The sequence below is a fragment of the Eulemur rufifrons genome, chromosome 2, assembly GCF_041146395.1.
Source record: "Eulemur rufifrons isolate Redbay chromosome 2, OSU_ERuf_1, whole genome shotgun sequence".
In the NCBI taxonomy this organism is placed as follows: Eukaryota; Metazoa; Chordata; class Mammalia; order Primates; family Lemuridae; genus Eulemur; species Eulemur rufifrons.
The window spans coordinates 66799872-66816047 of NC_090984.1; the positions used below are offsets into that span (position 1 = coordinate 66799872).

Here is a 16176-nt window from a genome sequence, read left to right on the forward strand (position 1 = left end):
CTCGAGCTCAGGAGTTTGAGGTTGCTGTGAGCTAGGCTGATGCCACGGCACTCACTCTAGCCTGGGCAACAGAGTGAGACTCTGTCTCAAAAAAAAAAAAATAATAATAATAATTCTCACCCCCCTCTAAATTTTCAGATCCTCATGCCCTTGCGTATGTTGTTTCCTTTAGGAGAAATGTTCTTATCCCCTTCTCCTCTTTGTCACTTCTATTCCTCTTTCAAGGCAATTTTTAAAATTAAGTTTAAAAAATTTTAGGAAGTCTCAGGTCAGAAAGCACTTTCTCCAGGAAGCCTGCATAAGACCAACTTCACCATCCATTCTAACTTATGTCCCTCTTGGTTCGTTTCAGAGTGTTCAGTAATTCCTATTTATCAAACTGTGTATCTGCCCATTTACCTATCTGTCTCATCCATGAAAACATGAGGTACCTGAGGGCACAGTCTGTATTTTATCTCTATTTTCCTACTGCCAAGCCAAGTACTTGCCATCTATTCAAATATTTGACAAATGGATATATGAAAATCATACCTGCCTCAAGAAATTCAGTTTAATGGGGAGAAAGATAATGTAATTAAGTAAAAGTAAACATAATGAGTGCTATAATAAAACCTAAAACAGGTAAGTTCATGAAAAGTTCTGACAGGAAAAGCTCAACTCAAGGGGTTTGGGAAAAGGAAGACCTCACAAAAAAAAAAGGCTAAAGTTAGAGTTAAATCAAGGTATTCTCTACCTTGAACAGTTATTGTAATGATTTGAGATAATGTACATAAAATATATGATACAATGCTCAGCCCATAAAAGATGCTCAACCAACCATATGACTGAAGTTGGCCAAGCATAAAAGCAAGAACAAAGTATTCTAGGTAAGGAGACTAGCACGTGCAAAGGATAGAGGCCTGAGGAATTACATGATGGGACAGCTATTATTTCCCAGTGATGCCCACAACATTATCTCCCATTCAACATATTCTTTCTTTACAATGTGACTTTGATATTCTTCCCACTGAGAGGGCCTTTATTCCCTCCCCTTGAATCTGGGCAGGTTTATGATTAAAGTGAGAAGTGACCACTATGTGACTTCAAAAGTTAAGTCAATAAATAAAATATGATACAGTTTCTGCTGAATTCTTTTGGGATTCTGGCTCTTAGAACCCAGTGATCATCCTGTAAGGAAGACACATGTAGGTGTTCACTAACAAATCCAGGCGAGGTCTCAACTAGAAGTCCGTCTAAATAACATGTAACAAAACAAGCCATCCGGTGATTCTAGTACCTAAGTGTCAAATCACTTCTAGTCTTTGAGACTTCCTAGCTGAGGCCACAGATATTATGGAACAGAAACAAGCCATCGCCACTCTACCCTTTCCATTTTCAAAATCCAGAGAATCTGTTAGCATAATAATTGTTGTTTTATACTACTAACTTTGGGGTGGTTTGTCACACAGCAATAAGTAACTGATATAAATAATCTGCAAGTATTGCGGTGTAGCTGGAAATCAGAGCCACAGTGCAAAAGATCAGTCTTCAAAACAGAATGAATCCACTAATAAGTGTGGACTCTGTCTTAGCATTCTTCTGAGTACAAAATAATAACATGAAAACATTACAGAGGCCGGGCGCGGTGGCTCACACCTGTAATCCTAGCACTCTGGGAGGCCGAGGCGGGTGGATCATTTGAGCTCAGGAGTTTGAGACCAGCCTGAGCAAGAGTGAGACCCTGTCTCTACTAAAAATAGAAAGAAATTATCTGGACAATCAAAAATATATATAGAAAAAAATTAGCCGGGCATGGTGGCGCATGCCTGTAGTCCCAGCTACTTGGGAGGCTGAGACAGAAGGATTGCTTGAGCCCAGGAGTTTGAGGTTGCTGTGAGCTAGGCTGACGCCACGGCACTCTAGCCCGGGCAACAGAGCAAAAAAATAATAATAATAAAATTATAGAAATACACGATGTATAAAGTAAAAAGTCCCCATAATTCTAACCAGAGATAATATATCTAAAAACTGATGAATATTACTCCCATTTTTCTATTAATATAAACATTTCATGTTTTTGTTACTCTCAAGTAGGATCATAGTTAAATACTGTCCCATAGCTTATTTCCTTAATTGACATATGGTGACCATCTTTCCACATTAATATATACAGATCTAGTTCAATCTTTATAATGTCTACATATTATCCAATATATTGAATATCCATACTTATTTTTTTTTTTGGCTTTGTCGTCCAAGCTGCAGTGCAGTGGTACAATCATAACTCCTGGGCTCAAGTGATCTTCCTACCTTGGCCTCTCAAGAACCTGGAATTACAAGCATGAGCCCCCACACCTGGCCCCATACATTATTAACCATGTAGGTGATTTTCAGTTTTTTACTATTTGAAACACGGCTACAGAGAACAATCTTATAAGTGTATCTTTGCTCATTTTTACCAGTATTTATGAAGGAAAGATTCTCAGACGTGTTTCCATTTAACACATTTTTAGTTTGATAATAAACTGACTTCTAAAGAATGTAGAATCCCACTAGAACCATATTAGAATATTTTCCCACTCCTAGGCCACATAGAACGCTACTACCTACAAATTTTTGCAAAATTGAGAAATATTTGGTAACTTTTTATAATAAAATTTGAAAGAAGGAACAAAAAATACATAATAAAATAGTAGACATATACCTGTACATACCAAAAATTACATTACATGTGAATGGTCTAAACTCCACAAATAAAAAACAGAGATTGACAGGTGGGTTTAAAAAAACACAACCTGCTGAGAGCAGTGGGACACACCTGTAGTCCCAGCTACTCAGGAGAATGAGGCAGGAAAACAGCTTGACCTCAGAAGTTCCAAGCTATAGGGTGCTACAATCACGCCTACAAATAGCCACTGAACTCCAGCCTCAGCAACGAAGACTCTATCTTTTTAAAACAAACAAATTAAAAAAACCACAACTCAAAAACATTCTGTCTATAAGAAACATACATTTTAGATATAATGATAGAGGCCAGGCACGGTGGCTCACGCCTGTAATCCTAGCACTCTGGGAGGCTGAGGTGGGCGGATCGTTTGAGCTCAGGAGTTCGAGACCAGCCTGAGCAAGAGCGAGACCCTGTCTCTACTAAAAATAGAAAGAAATTATATGGACAGCTAAAAATATACATAGAAAAATTAGACGGGCATGGTGACACATGCCTGTAGTCCCAGCTACTCGGGAGGCTGAGGCAGAAGGATCACTTGAGCCCAGGAGTTTGAGGTTGCTGTAAGCTAGGCTGACGCCACGGCAATCTAGCCAGGGTGACAGAGCAGGACTCTGCCTCAAAAATAAATAAATACATAAATAAAAATAAAAAAATAGATATAAAAAGGGACAGTACATAATGATAAAAGGGTCACATCACCAAGAAGACTTAATCATAAATGCACCTAGCAGGGTTTCAAAATACATGAAGCAAAAATTGAGAGAATATAAAGGAGAAATGGAGAAATCCATAGGTACACTTGGAGATATCAACAACTCCTCTCTCAGTAACCCACAGAAAAATAGACAAAAAATAAACAAGGATATAGACTTGAACAGCTTTATCAATCTAACCTAATCTAAAACTTGTAGAAAATTACACCTAACAATAGCAGAACACACATTCTTTGGACCGTTCACCAAAAATAGACCATATCCTGGGCCATAAAACAAAAACAAACTTTAACAAACTCTGAATAACTGAAATAATATAATATATGCTTTCTGACCATAACAGAACTAAACTAGTAATCAGTAATAGAACAATATCTGTAAAATTACCAAATATTTGGAAATTAAGCAACACACTTTTAAAAAACCAAAGGGTAAAAAAGAAAGTTTCAAAGAAAAGTTTTGAATACTATGAACTGGATGAAAATGAATACACAACATTAAATTTTGTAAGATACAACTAAAGTAGTATGTGAAGAGAAATTTATGGCATTAAATGCTTAAGATTTCAAATCAGTGACGTTAGCTTCCACATAAGAAAAAAAAAGAACTAATTAAAACCAAAGCAGAAGGAAATAATAAAGAGTGTAAATTAAAAAAAAAAAAATAGAGAAAATGAGTGAAGCCAAAAGCTGGATCTTATAAAAAGATTAATAAAATGGATAAATCTCTAGACAGGTTGACAAAAGAGAGAGAGAAAATAAAAATTACCACTATCAATACTACATTATAGGCCAGGCGCGGTGGCTCACGCCTGTAATCCTAGCACTCTGGGAGGCCAAGGTGGGCGGATCATTTGAGCTCAGGAGTTCGAGACCAGCCTGAGCAAGAGCGAGACCCCACCTCTACTAAAAATAGAAAGAAATTATATAGACAGCTAAAAAAATATAGAAAAAATTAGCCGGGCATGGTGGCACATGCCTGTAGTCCCAGCTACTCGGGAGGCTGAGACAGGAGGATCCCTTGAGCTCAGGAGTTTGAGGTTGCTGTGGGCTAGGCTGACGCCACGGCACTCACTCTAGCCTGGGCAACAGAGTGAGACTCTGTCTCAAAAAAAAAAATAAATAAATTAAAAAAAAAATACTACATTATAATACTAATTTATAGACCCAAAGGTAGCCTAATTAGGAAACTTCAAGATCACTCAGCCCATATAGAAAGGAACCCTGTCAGACTGCAATTCATTCAACATGTATCTACTGAATGCCCTTTTGTGTCAAGCACTATGCTAGGTGTTAGCGGTAGGATACAAAGATGAATAAGACAAAGTGATGACTTTGAGGAACTCAAAAGTCTAACAATACAGTCAACGAGGATGCAAACTATATATATAAATTGCTATAAAACATAATGTCATGTGTATACAGAAAAATGCCAGAAATTAAAAACCTATGTCCATAAATTTTCATTGTCTTTTTCCTGTTGAAACTAGAACAGTGTTTTGTTTTTTACATTTTTTAGGTGACAGACATTTTGGTAATCTTAATGAAAGCTTCCTGAAGTTCATCACCTATGGACCCCCTAGAATCCCAGGTTATAAACCCTGACAGAGAATGTTTCTCATTCCAGCACTTCTCTCTGCTGTCCACTAAAAAGAAGCACATACACAACTGCTGTCTATTTACAGAAATTCATTTATTTAACTTTTCAGGATTATATGTATTTGATATATTAATGGACGCTCTCTATCCAGAAGGACCAGGGGTGATCAATGAAAGTAATTTCACTTTCCTATTACTCTGCCATGGGACAGAGGAAGAAAACAGGGGTCAATACAGAAAAGGCAGGTACATTGATGCAATATTACTGTTTCTGCTACAGAGAAGAATGCAACACTCTTCCTCCTGTATACTCCCAACCAGTTTCATAATCCAGAAATTCTTTCTAAAGGCATTTTAGGCATAAGTAGAAAACAGGTCCAATATAAAGAATTTCTTCAATTCACGCGGTATCTGGATATTAGCCATTTATGTGCAAGGTACTATGCTTAGCAATGGGGAAACAAAAGATGAGCTCACAGACCAGTGAAGGACTCAAAGTACAGTAAAGTCTGTGCAGTAGTGCGTACATGTGAGAATGCAAGATGGGTCTTTGAAGGCATTTAAATTTGACCCACTAAATAAAGGACCCAAAAGATTCTGTAAAATGGAGTAGTACAGTCAAATCAATATTTTAAGAATGTAACTCTGGTTACAGTTAACTTAGAGGAAAGGATATCTCTTATGAAGCTACTAGCACTATAGGAACATATTCATTTCCCCATACCAATCCTAGATATTACCATTCTTTCTAATCTCCTACTTCAGGGAGAAAACAGAATTTATAAGACCGAAATCCCTTCAACTTTTTATCATCAAACCTAAAACATCTGCATCTAACCTCTCCACATTCCATTTGTTACAATGAAGAGAGTATACCTCTTCCTACCAAAAACCAATCTCTACACCAGTGAATCAGAGTTTTGCTACCCAAAGTGAGATTTTCTAATCAACAGCTTCCGTATTATCTGGGAGCACACTAGGAATGCAGAATATCAAGCTCCACACCAGACCAACTGAATCAGAACATGTATCTTAATAGGATCCCCCAGGTGATTCTTATTATGCACATAAAAGTTTAAGAAGCACTGCTCCGTACAAAAGCCAATTCTCTCCCAGTTTTTCAGAATCCTTACGCTATGGATTATTCACTCTCGCCTCTTCGACCTTTAAAAGAAAAAGCCCCACACTCCTTTTCCAATCCAACTTCTCAAAAAAGTTTCCACGTGTCCTCCATTTCTTCACCTTCCTCTCACTCCTCAACCCATTCAAATCTCCCCCCACCGCCATTAGGCTTGCCTTAAGATCAATGACCCTGAGAATGTTGCTAAATCCAAAGGACACCTTTTAGTCTCCAACCTACTCGACCTCTCACTAGTACTCAACATAATTGCCCTTTCTCTTCTTGAATCACTTTCTTGCCTGTGTTGACATGTGCACTAATGATGCAAAAGCAATGGCAGATAAAACTACTGGTGCTTTAGCATGAATCAAGGCAGCAGCACTAAGCTTTACTACTAGTTTATTGTATTCTTCACTGCCAGGCACTGGTATGTGGGTGGGAAAAGCCAGTTTCACCACAGAATAACCTGATGAAGCACAAAATTAATAATTTTACTGAATCTTTTTTATTCTTTTATTTTTAATTTTTTAAATTCTCTGTATCGTTCCAATTTTCGTAGATGTGCTGCCAAAGCAAGCACATAAATTTTAACCCTTGAATATAGGAGAATATTCTACTTAAGGAAATGAGAAGTAAGCATAAAACACTTCTGCATACCAAAGAATAGCTATGTCAATGAAAAGTACTTGTATAAATCTTTGAGAGCTGTAGCTGCTTTTTTCTTGCAACACAATTTTTACTTGAAAGAACATCAGACAAACTGTGATTATTCAGACTCGATATGTGGCAAATATTTTCTCAAAAATTAATGAAGTATGCCTTTCACTTCAAGGAAAACAACAAATTTTATTTGTTGCCAACGATAATATTCAATTTTCCAAGCAAAAATTACAATTTTGGAAAACTTGTATTTGCCACCATGAGCTTAACAGCTTCCCAATATTTTTCTGATGAGATTAGTAGTCACATTAACAAATATGAGAGCTGGGTGCGGTGGCTCATGCCTGTAATCCTAGCACCCTGGGAGGCCAAGGCGGGAAGATCGCTCAAGGTCAGGAGTTAGAGACCAGACTGAGCAAAAGCAAGACCTCCGTCTCTATTAAAAAAAAAAAAAAAATAGAAAGAAATTATCTGAACTAAAAATATAAATATATATATATATATAAATATAAATATATATATATAAAATTAGCCGGGCATGGTGGCGCAAGCCTGTAGTCCCAGCTACTCGGGAGGCTGAGGCAGAAGGATCGCTTGAGTCCAGGAGTTTGAGGTTGCTGTGAGCTAGGCTGCATGCCACGGCACTCTAGCCCAGGCAATAGAGCGAGACTCTGTCTCAAAAAAAAAAAAAAAAAAAAAAACACCCCACAAATATGAGTTTTCCATACTGTACAATGACATGTATCAACATTCGGAATCTCTATATAACTCATTTTCCACATGATCAATGCATGATTTCACAAAATTAAATATAGGTAAAATATCCACTCGAAGTACAAGCCAGACCAACAGATTTTAATGAAACAGAGTACGAAAAGTTCATTGATATATAAGAATCCATATAACTAACCCTTAAGAAATTAGTACTTGGGCCAGGCGCGGTGGCTCACACCTGTAATCCTAGCACTCTGGGAGGCCGAGGAGGGTGGATCGCTCAAGGTCAGGAGTTCGAGACCAGCCTGAGCAAGAGCGAGACCCCGTCTCTACTAAAAAAAATAGAAAGAAATTATCTGGCCAAGTAAAATATATATAGAAAAAATTAGCCGGGCATGGTGGCGCATGCCTGTAGTCCCAGCTACTCGGGAGGCTGAGGCGGTAGGATCGCTTAAGCCCAGGAGTTTGAGGTTGCTGTGAGCTAGGCTGACGCCACAGCACTCACTCTAGCCCGGGCAACAAAGCGAGACTCTGCCTCAAAAAAAAAAAAAGAAATTAGTACTTGTTGAATTTTGGTATGGTATCAAAGAATATCTATAATTATATAAAAAATATAATATTCCTCTCTTTTCCAACTACATCTGGGGATAATTTTTTTCATATATTTCAATCAAAACAACATAATACAACAGACTGGAATACAGAAGCAGATATGATAATCCAGCTATCCTTCTTTAAGGCAGATTTTAAAGAGATTTGCAAAGATGTAAATCAATGCCACTTTTCTTCCAAAATTTTATTTGGAAAAAGCAATTTTTTCACAAAATATATTTATGTTAACATGTTTAAGGGGGTTATTATTTAATAAATTAATGAATATATTTTTTTAATTTCCCAGTTTCAATTTGAATATGGTAAATATCAGCAGGCATAACCAACATAAATAAAAGTTCTTCAGGATTCACAGTAATTTTTTTTTTTTTTTTTTTTTTTTTTTGAGACAGAGTCTCACTCTGTTGCCCAGGCTAGAGTGAGTGCCGTGGCGTCAGCCTAGCTCACAGCAACCTCAAACTCCTGAGCTCAAGCGATCCTCCTGTCTCAGCCTCCCGAGTAGCTGGGACTACAGGCATGCACCACCATGCCCGGCTAATTTTTTCTATATATATTTTTAGCTGTCCATATAATTTCTTTCTATTTTTAGTAGAGGTGGGGTCTCGCTCTTGCTCAGGCTGGTCTCGAACTCCTGAGCTCAAACGATCCGCCCACCTCGGCCTCCCAGAGTGCTAGGATTACAGGCGTGAGCCACCGCGCCCGGCCAGGATTCACAGTAATTTTTAAGAGCATAAAGAAGTCCGGAGACCAAAATGTTTAAGAATCACTGCCCTAGACCTCAATCACATCCCATGACCACAATTAACCTCCATTAAGTCCTTGACGCTAAAATTCTTTTCTAACCCAGGGCTTACCTCTAATTTCCAGACTCATTTATACAACTGCTTACTCTACATCTCCACTGAGATGCCTCAAAAGGCACCAAATACTCAACACGTCCAAATCCAAACTCATCATTCTCAGCCCCTCAAAACATGGGAGTTCTCTCTCAGTAAGTGGCACCAACATCCACTGTAACCTGAGTCATCCACGACACCTCCCTCTTTCTCATTCTTATATTCAATCATTCAACAAGTCCTATTTTGCTTTACAAATCTTTCTTAAATCTATCCATTTCCCTCTGCTTTTCTCACAACCCTCTCTCTCTGGATCCCAGCCTCCTAACAAGTCTACAAGGATTTGTTCTTTTTGTCCCCACCTCCAGTGCCCCTCCCCGCCCATTCTCCATAGAGCATGTGAAATAATGTTTTTAAAAGACAAGTTTAATCATATCATTCACTCATTTACAGCACTTGAATGCTTTCCCATTGCTCTTAAGATAAAACCAAAAGCTTTTCTTAGAATATACAAAAGACTCACTTCATCTTGCCCCTACTCTTTTAGGGCAGCTCTCCAGTAACCTTTCCTTGTCCCCGTCACAGTGGCTTTCTCCAAGTTCTTCAACCTTCCTTCCTATCTCTCGGGAAAAACTACTTCCTCAAAGATCCCCACCCCTCTAGGTCTTGTCCCTACTGCATGCTATCATAGTATCCTGAACTTTTCCTTGATGGCACTTATCACAGTGAGTAACCACAATTTTATTTCTACAATTATTCAATATCTGTCTTTCCTATTAGACTATTAGGCACCACAACGGCATAGCCAGTATTTGCTTTGGTTATCACTATCTCTCTCTAACACATGACATAAACTAGGAAAACAATTTAAAAGGTAAAAAAGGCCGGGCGCGGTGGCTCACGCCTGTAATCCTAGCACTCTGGGAGGCCGAGGCGGGTGGATCGCTCGAGGTCAGGAGTTCGAGACCAGCCTGAGCGAGACCCCGTCTCTACTAAAAATAGAAAGACATTATATGGACAACTAAAAATCTATATAGAAAAAATCAGCCGGGCATGGTGGCGCATGCCTGTAGTCCCAGCTACTCGGGAGGCTGAGGCAGTAGGATGGCTTAAGCTGAGGAGTCTGAGGTTGCTGTGAGCTAAGCTGACGCCACGGCACTCACTCTAGCCTGGGCAACAAAGTGAGACTCTGTCTCAACAAAAAAAAAAAAAAAAAAAAAAAAGGTAAAAAAATTTGTCACCATTATAGCTATTTTTATATTTTGGCATAAACATACAACAGGAGATTTTTACCACTGTGTTAAACAACTTTGGAATCCAGACTCAAGACAGTCTTCCTTGAAGTATCTCTCAAAGAATACACTAGAGAATGATTAATGGTGATTTCCTCTGGGGAGGAGACCAGAGTAACCAGGAGACATGAAGGAAAAAGACTGACTTTTTACTGTATATTTTTAATTAAGTAAAATCATATTTTATATAGAGCCTTCTAATCCTAAAGCACTATCTCTAATATTCCATTTCCTAGATCTTCTGAGGTGATCTTCAATTTCCAGAAGACATGACTTTTAAATTATAGTAAGATTTAGTAGCAGGATCTACAAATGCCTGGGATTTACTTATTTAGAACATGAAGACCTATGATGACCACCTATTTTGATGTGAATGCAAAAGTACTCTCATATCATACATGACAGACAGGTACAACACTAAGGTAAAAGAAACACTTAAATACTTATGTGAAAAAACACCGCACTAGGCATTTCACACATATTATCCCATTTAATTTTCACAAAAATCCTGCAAGGATGAGGAAATAGACTTCAAAGGCTATCATACAACTTTTGAGCAGAAAAGGTAGGTATCTGAACCCAGGCCTATCCCATTGCAAAGGCCATGGTTTCTACCACACCACCTGCCTTTCCCAGCTAAATCGATGTGTAACTCTTAAGCTAACTAAGGAAAATGGTATCAGAATGTATGAGCATCTTTTGTTTTATCAGACATAAGACCTATTTGCTACTATTTTATAAAATCAAGTTGGAAAGATTTTCACCAATATTCAAAATATGCACATCATCTTGCTTTTTTCACCTTAGTTACATGTTGACTGTTTAAAAGAGTTTTAAAAGACCCTCCAAAATCAACCACTGTTTCATGGAATAAAGTGCCAAAATCAAATTCAAATTTAGATATTTATTACTAATGATATGAGCAGGTAGCCCACTTTACTCGAAACACTTCACATACATTGTCTTCTTTAATCCTCACAAGCAGTGCACTGAAACAAGATTACTGCCACTTTACAGAGGAAGAAAGTAAGGCTCTCAGAGGGTAAATAACACAGCAGACCAAGAATCTGAATCCAGGTCTCTGATGCCACAGCTCATTCTTTCCAACTCACTGGTTTCAAGAAGGAACCAAGACAATTTTCCCCTGTGGTAAGAAAATCTGATTGTAGAATGAAGAAAGCAAACTAAGGTTTAAAAACAAAACTGTCACAAAATTTAACCAAATGTCTACTTTTTGGGCATTATTGATACGCTATATGAATGAAGCATGGCTAACCATTTCAGTTTGAGATACTCTTATACCTTCACATTGTAAAAATCGCATCTGACTCAACAGTAACTTCATCTTACTTAAAATTACATTTATAAAGCCTGGCACAGTGATATGGCCTGTAGTTCCCCCTACTCTGGAGGCTAAGGCGGGAGGATTGCTTGAGTCCAGGCGTTGAAAGCCACACTGGGCAACATGGCAAGATTCCCATTTCTTTTTAAAAAAAAAAAATTACAATTATATTAAATATAAACAAAGGCTGGAAGGGAAAATAGAAAAAAAATAACTCATTTGTTATGTTAGGATAGTAGGATTTTACCTAGGGATGAAATCTTACATTTTAAAAATTTCCTTAAAATTGTTTTAATATGGTAACACCTTTTTCTAACGCCATTACAAATACCTCTACTATATATTAGTACTAAATAGAAGATACTAGAAGATACAAAATGATAATTAATTTGACTGGCAAGTATGAGCTTCTAAAATACCAAATATAACTTTCAAGCTAATGAAGACCCTCTAATAAAACCTATGAATACTTAAAAATCTACTTCGCTTTTCTAAAAATCCTGCTAAAACAAGTGTCAACAGAGGGGCTAAATTATTCTTTTGTATTCAAGTCTGCCAATAACAAAAACTAGTTGAAATATATGCATCACAATATATGCATGATTGTTGATTTGGAAACTTTGTTAACAAGGATTTTTATCATAATAGTACTACTGTTTTAACAACTTTTAACAGGATTTACAACTAAGAATTATTAAACAACCAAAACTGAAGTCAATTTAAAATATTTGGTCAAATTAGTGAGTAATAGAACATTTTTTTCCACCTAAAAGACATTAAGATGATTACACCAAATTTTAGGTCAACATCTCAAACATTTTCTACTAATTACCTTAACATGGCATTAAAATCAATATAGAAACATTGGAATTTTCAATTACTTATTATTGGAATTCAAAACTGTAAATGTAAATATAAAATAAACAGTAAAAACCAAACACATGTTCAGCACTCAGAAGAATGGTTAATCTGACTGGTCAAGTTATCACTTGCATAAGAGGAAAACATGGCTTTAATGAATTACCTTTTACATTTTTGCACAAATTCTATATTATAACTTCCGAATAAAATTGTTCAAACTCTGCACACTTCAAAATGTTTCTACTATTCAAAAAAGCATGCTATATGGTAGACATCCAATTTATACTTTCCCAAACTGAAATTTACAAACCAATGAAACCAATGATTTGCTTTAACAAAAGTGCATATGACAACATCAATGAAGATAATGGGCAGTTCAAAATATATGCTCATTATTGTCTTTTTTATTCTATAAGCCAACTTTATGGTACAGAATTAGCTACCTTTAAAGAAGATAAATATTTGTATTTTCCCCAATTTATGACATATTTTGAAAATGAATCAACCAAGCTATGGGTTAAAATTAGTATTCCTACTAACTCCCATTCATTCAACAAATATGTATTTGTGTCATCAGTTATTGTTACTAAAGTAACTTCACCTACCAATTTTTATTTCTCACAAACGTGTAAATACAAATCTCTGCAGGAATTTTTTAAAAGATAAGAAAAAATTTTAATTTAAAATTTCCCAGAAAAATTTCTACACAAACTGAAGTCAGCACATGGTTGAAAACAGATGTGTCACTACAGTAACCCCAAAAGAAGATGATGATGAAGTCTACTTACGTTTCAAAACAGCGATCCACGTTGTCAGACATCAAAAGCAGCATGCATAGCTGTTCAAGGGCTATTAGTTGCATGTCCCTTTCATCTCCCTGGCCCATCTGTAGCCATTCCAGCAATGTATCCGGATCCACATCTGCCATGGTTTTTCAAAAGCCTCTTTGCTTAAATTAAAAAAGTAAAGGGGGATAAGTCCTTTAAATGTCCAGGACTGATCACCCGGGTTTAAAATTTTTTCTTTTACATCTGCTAGAACCAAATTTTTGTGGTGTCCTCCTAGGAATTTAAAAAAAACTAAGTACGTTTGGATAGAGTGCTTAACGAAGTTTTTCAACTTTCCTTATTCCTCAGGTTTAACATTCAGATACCACACTAAATAAAACCAGTTTTGCACAAGAGCATAAGCTGATTAGGTTGCTGCTCAACTAGAAACCAGAGCTGTCTTTGTTAAAGACAGTCAAACAAGCTTAAGATCCCACTACTGCTATCACTACGGTCTGTGCCAAAAAGCAAAGAACACCTATTAAAGGTTTTTTTTTTTTTTTCCTAGCAAACTTCCCCCCTTCCCCACCCTAAACTGATCTTCAGATAAGGGTTAGATTCAGTATTTTGAGGAGGCTCTTAGCACTCTGATCCAATACCCCTCCAAAGTGAAATTCTCCTTTAAAATCACCTCCAATTTCACAAATTCTGCTAACTTCTCAATTTATTTCTATTTTAAAGATGGCCAAATACAAACGATAGTTACATACAAGATCTATCTACGAATAAAAAATCGGTTAGAAATTTTGGCAGCCTTGGCAACTGTTCTAAAAACTTTTAAAAAGAAATGCTAAAAGTAAATGCAATGAACTAACAGGTTAGGGATCAGAATACAGGCCAATCTACGGCCCTGTAGGGATGGGGCAGTTAGTTAAAAACAAACAAACAAAAAAACACCAAAACAAAACCTAGAAGAAGCCCCAACAGGCAAGTCATTACAAAAGCTCCTAGTATGCGCCCTGACGGGAGGACAGCTTTGGATCCCACGCAACCCAGCTCCATGTGTGGGAATCAAGCGGCGGGTCGCAGTGGGCACCCAACGGCGGTGACCAGCGGGCTGACCCAACAACACCTAGGGCCTGGCCGAGTCCAGAGCTGAGAGGCGCTGGCCCCGGCGCTGTGGTTTCCCGGCACCGAACCCGCCTAAGTTAGTTACCTGTGTCTAGGAGAAGGGGGAAGTTCTGGAGAAGCAGCAGCAAGCCTTGGAACCCAAAAGGAGACTGCCGGGCTGGGCCGGACGGCGGGTCTCCCCAGAGGGGCGCCCGGAACTCGAAGGCCCGGCGGGACGTCCCTGGACCCGGCCAGGCGGCGAATCCTTCTCAAGGGCAAGGGCGGCCCGCCTGGGGTTCCGGCTCCGGCAAGCCGGGTCCCGCCGCCGGCAGGGCCCGAGGAGGGAAACAAAGAGGCTATCGGGGAAGCCGGCAGCAGCCCGGCCGACCTCACCCGGCGCTGGGGTCTCGCTCCCTGCCCGCTGCCTGGCGTCCAGGATCCCGGCCCTCACGCCTGGCCCTTGCGACGGCCTGAGGCGCCCCCGCCTCCCCTTCCCGCAGGCTCTTACTCGGGCTTGTTGTCCCAAACCACTCTGGTCCAGCTCCAAGCAGGCCGCGGGCAGAGCCAGGCCCGGCCGCGGCCCTCGAGTTCCCAAGAAGCCGCAGGCCGCGCAGGTCGAACCGGGCAGGCGGCACAGGAAAAGCCGCGCCTCGTCCCTCCCCTTCCTCCGCGGAGACCTGGTGACAGGGAAGCGAGAGGTTCCCCCGAGCTACGGCAGCCAGCTTAGGTCCAGTCCCCAGCACGAGGATCCTCAAGCCCTGCAGCTCAGAGGCCCGCGCGGTGCTGCGGGCGGCGGCGGCGGGGGGAGGCCGCGTCCATCGCGATCCGGGAGGGGGAGGGGAAGAGGATCGAGCGAGAGCCGGGCGGGGAAGCTGCCGAGGGCAGCCGAGCCCGGCGGAGGCGGAGCGAATCTGCTCCCCTGGCGGCGACCCCGCCGGCGGCCACCTGGGGCGCTGCGGAGACTGCCGACCCGCGGCGCATGGGCGCCAACCCGGGGCGCCGCTTCGTCGCCCCTGCCCAGGCGCTCTAGCCCCGCCGCCTCGGACTCCCTCGGGCGTTTCTGCTGTGGCTTTTCTAGCGCATGCCCTGGCGCCCTTCTCGTTTTGCTGTCAATCCGAGCGCGCTCCCAGCGCCCTAGCACACTCGCGCACGCACGCTCGGCTTGTTTGGCACTGTGTCTAACGCTTCGCGTGATCCTGCGGAAGGGCCCCGCACTACGCATCACAGCTGCGGCCCAACCTGTCCTGGCCGGGCCTCGCACCCAGGCTGCCCCGGCTCTGCCGCGAGCTTCCTTCCCCGCAGCACGGAAGTGCGTCGCGAGAGGAAAGGCGCCCCCGTCGGTCCTGGGGGGCAAACCGCCCCGCAGTCCACCAGAAAGAAAACCTGTCACAACAACGCTGAAGAAGAGGTATTACCGAGTATTATCTCCATTGTACAGATGTGAGAACTGAGGCTCCAGGAAAATGTAAATTCGGACCTAATGGCGTCCCCAGTAAGCAGCGGCCCTGAGAGTGGACTTTCGACTACTTTTCCTGTGGCTTTTGGTCGCAAGTATGTCCGTGGTTATTTCCTTCGAAGGTTTTATTTCACACGCATTGAAAATAAAATATGCCTGCTTATATAGGACATACTTGAAGATACTTACGATATGGTTAACTGGAAATGTGAATACAGCTTTTTTTAAAAATTAAGAAATTAGTTCCCTGCTTGAGCCCGGGAGGTTACAGTAAGCTGTGATCATGCCTCTGCACTCCAGCCTGGGCAACAGAGCTAAGTTCCATCTCTAAAAAAAATTAATTCCCTTTGTTTGTAAAATAAGTTAAACCCATACCCCACTTTTTCAT

At 40.2% G+C, this 16176-nt stretch overlaps 1 protein-coding gene across 4 annotated transcripts in view; it reads right to left on the minus strand.

The window, feature by feature from the left end:
* Positions 1-15234, minus strand: part of HECTD1 (HECT domain E3 ubiquitin protein ligase 1) — an 86627-nt gene extending 71393 nt beyond the window's left edge. For 2 of the 4 annotated variants that reach the window (XM_069486387.1, XM_069486378.1), the window contains exons 1-2: positions 14841-15188; positions 13244-13404 (exon numbers count right to left, since the gene is read on the minus strand). In XM_069486387.1, the coding sequence (XP_069342488.1) occupies positions 13244-13383 (140 nt within the window). In that variant the 5' untranslated portion in view covers positions 13384-13404; positions 14841-15188. Of the gene's footprint in view, positions 1-13243; positions 13405-14438 lie in introns of all 4 variants that reach the window. The other 2 variants (XM_069486397.1, XM_069486369.1) reach the window with 2 other exon arrangements.
* Between the last annotated feature and the right edge of the window lie 942 nt (positions 15235-16176).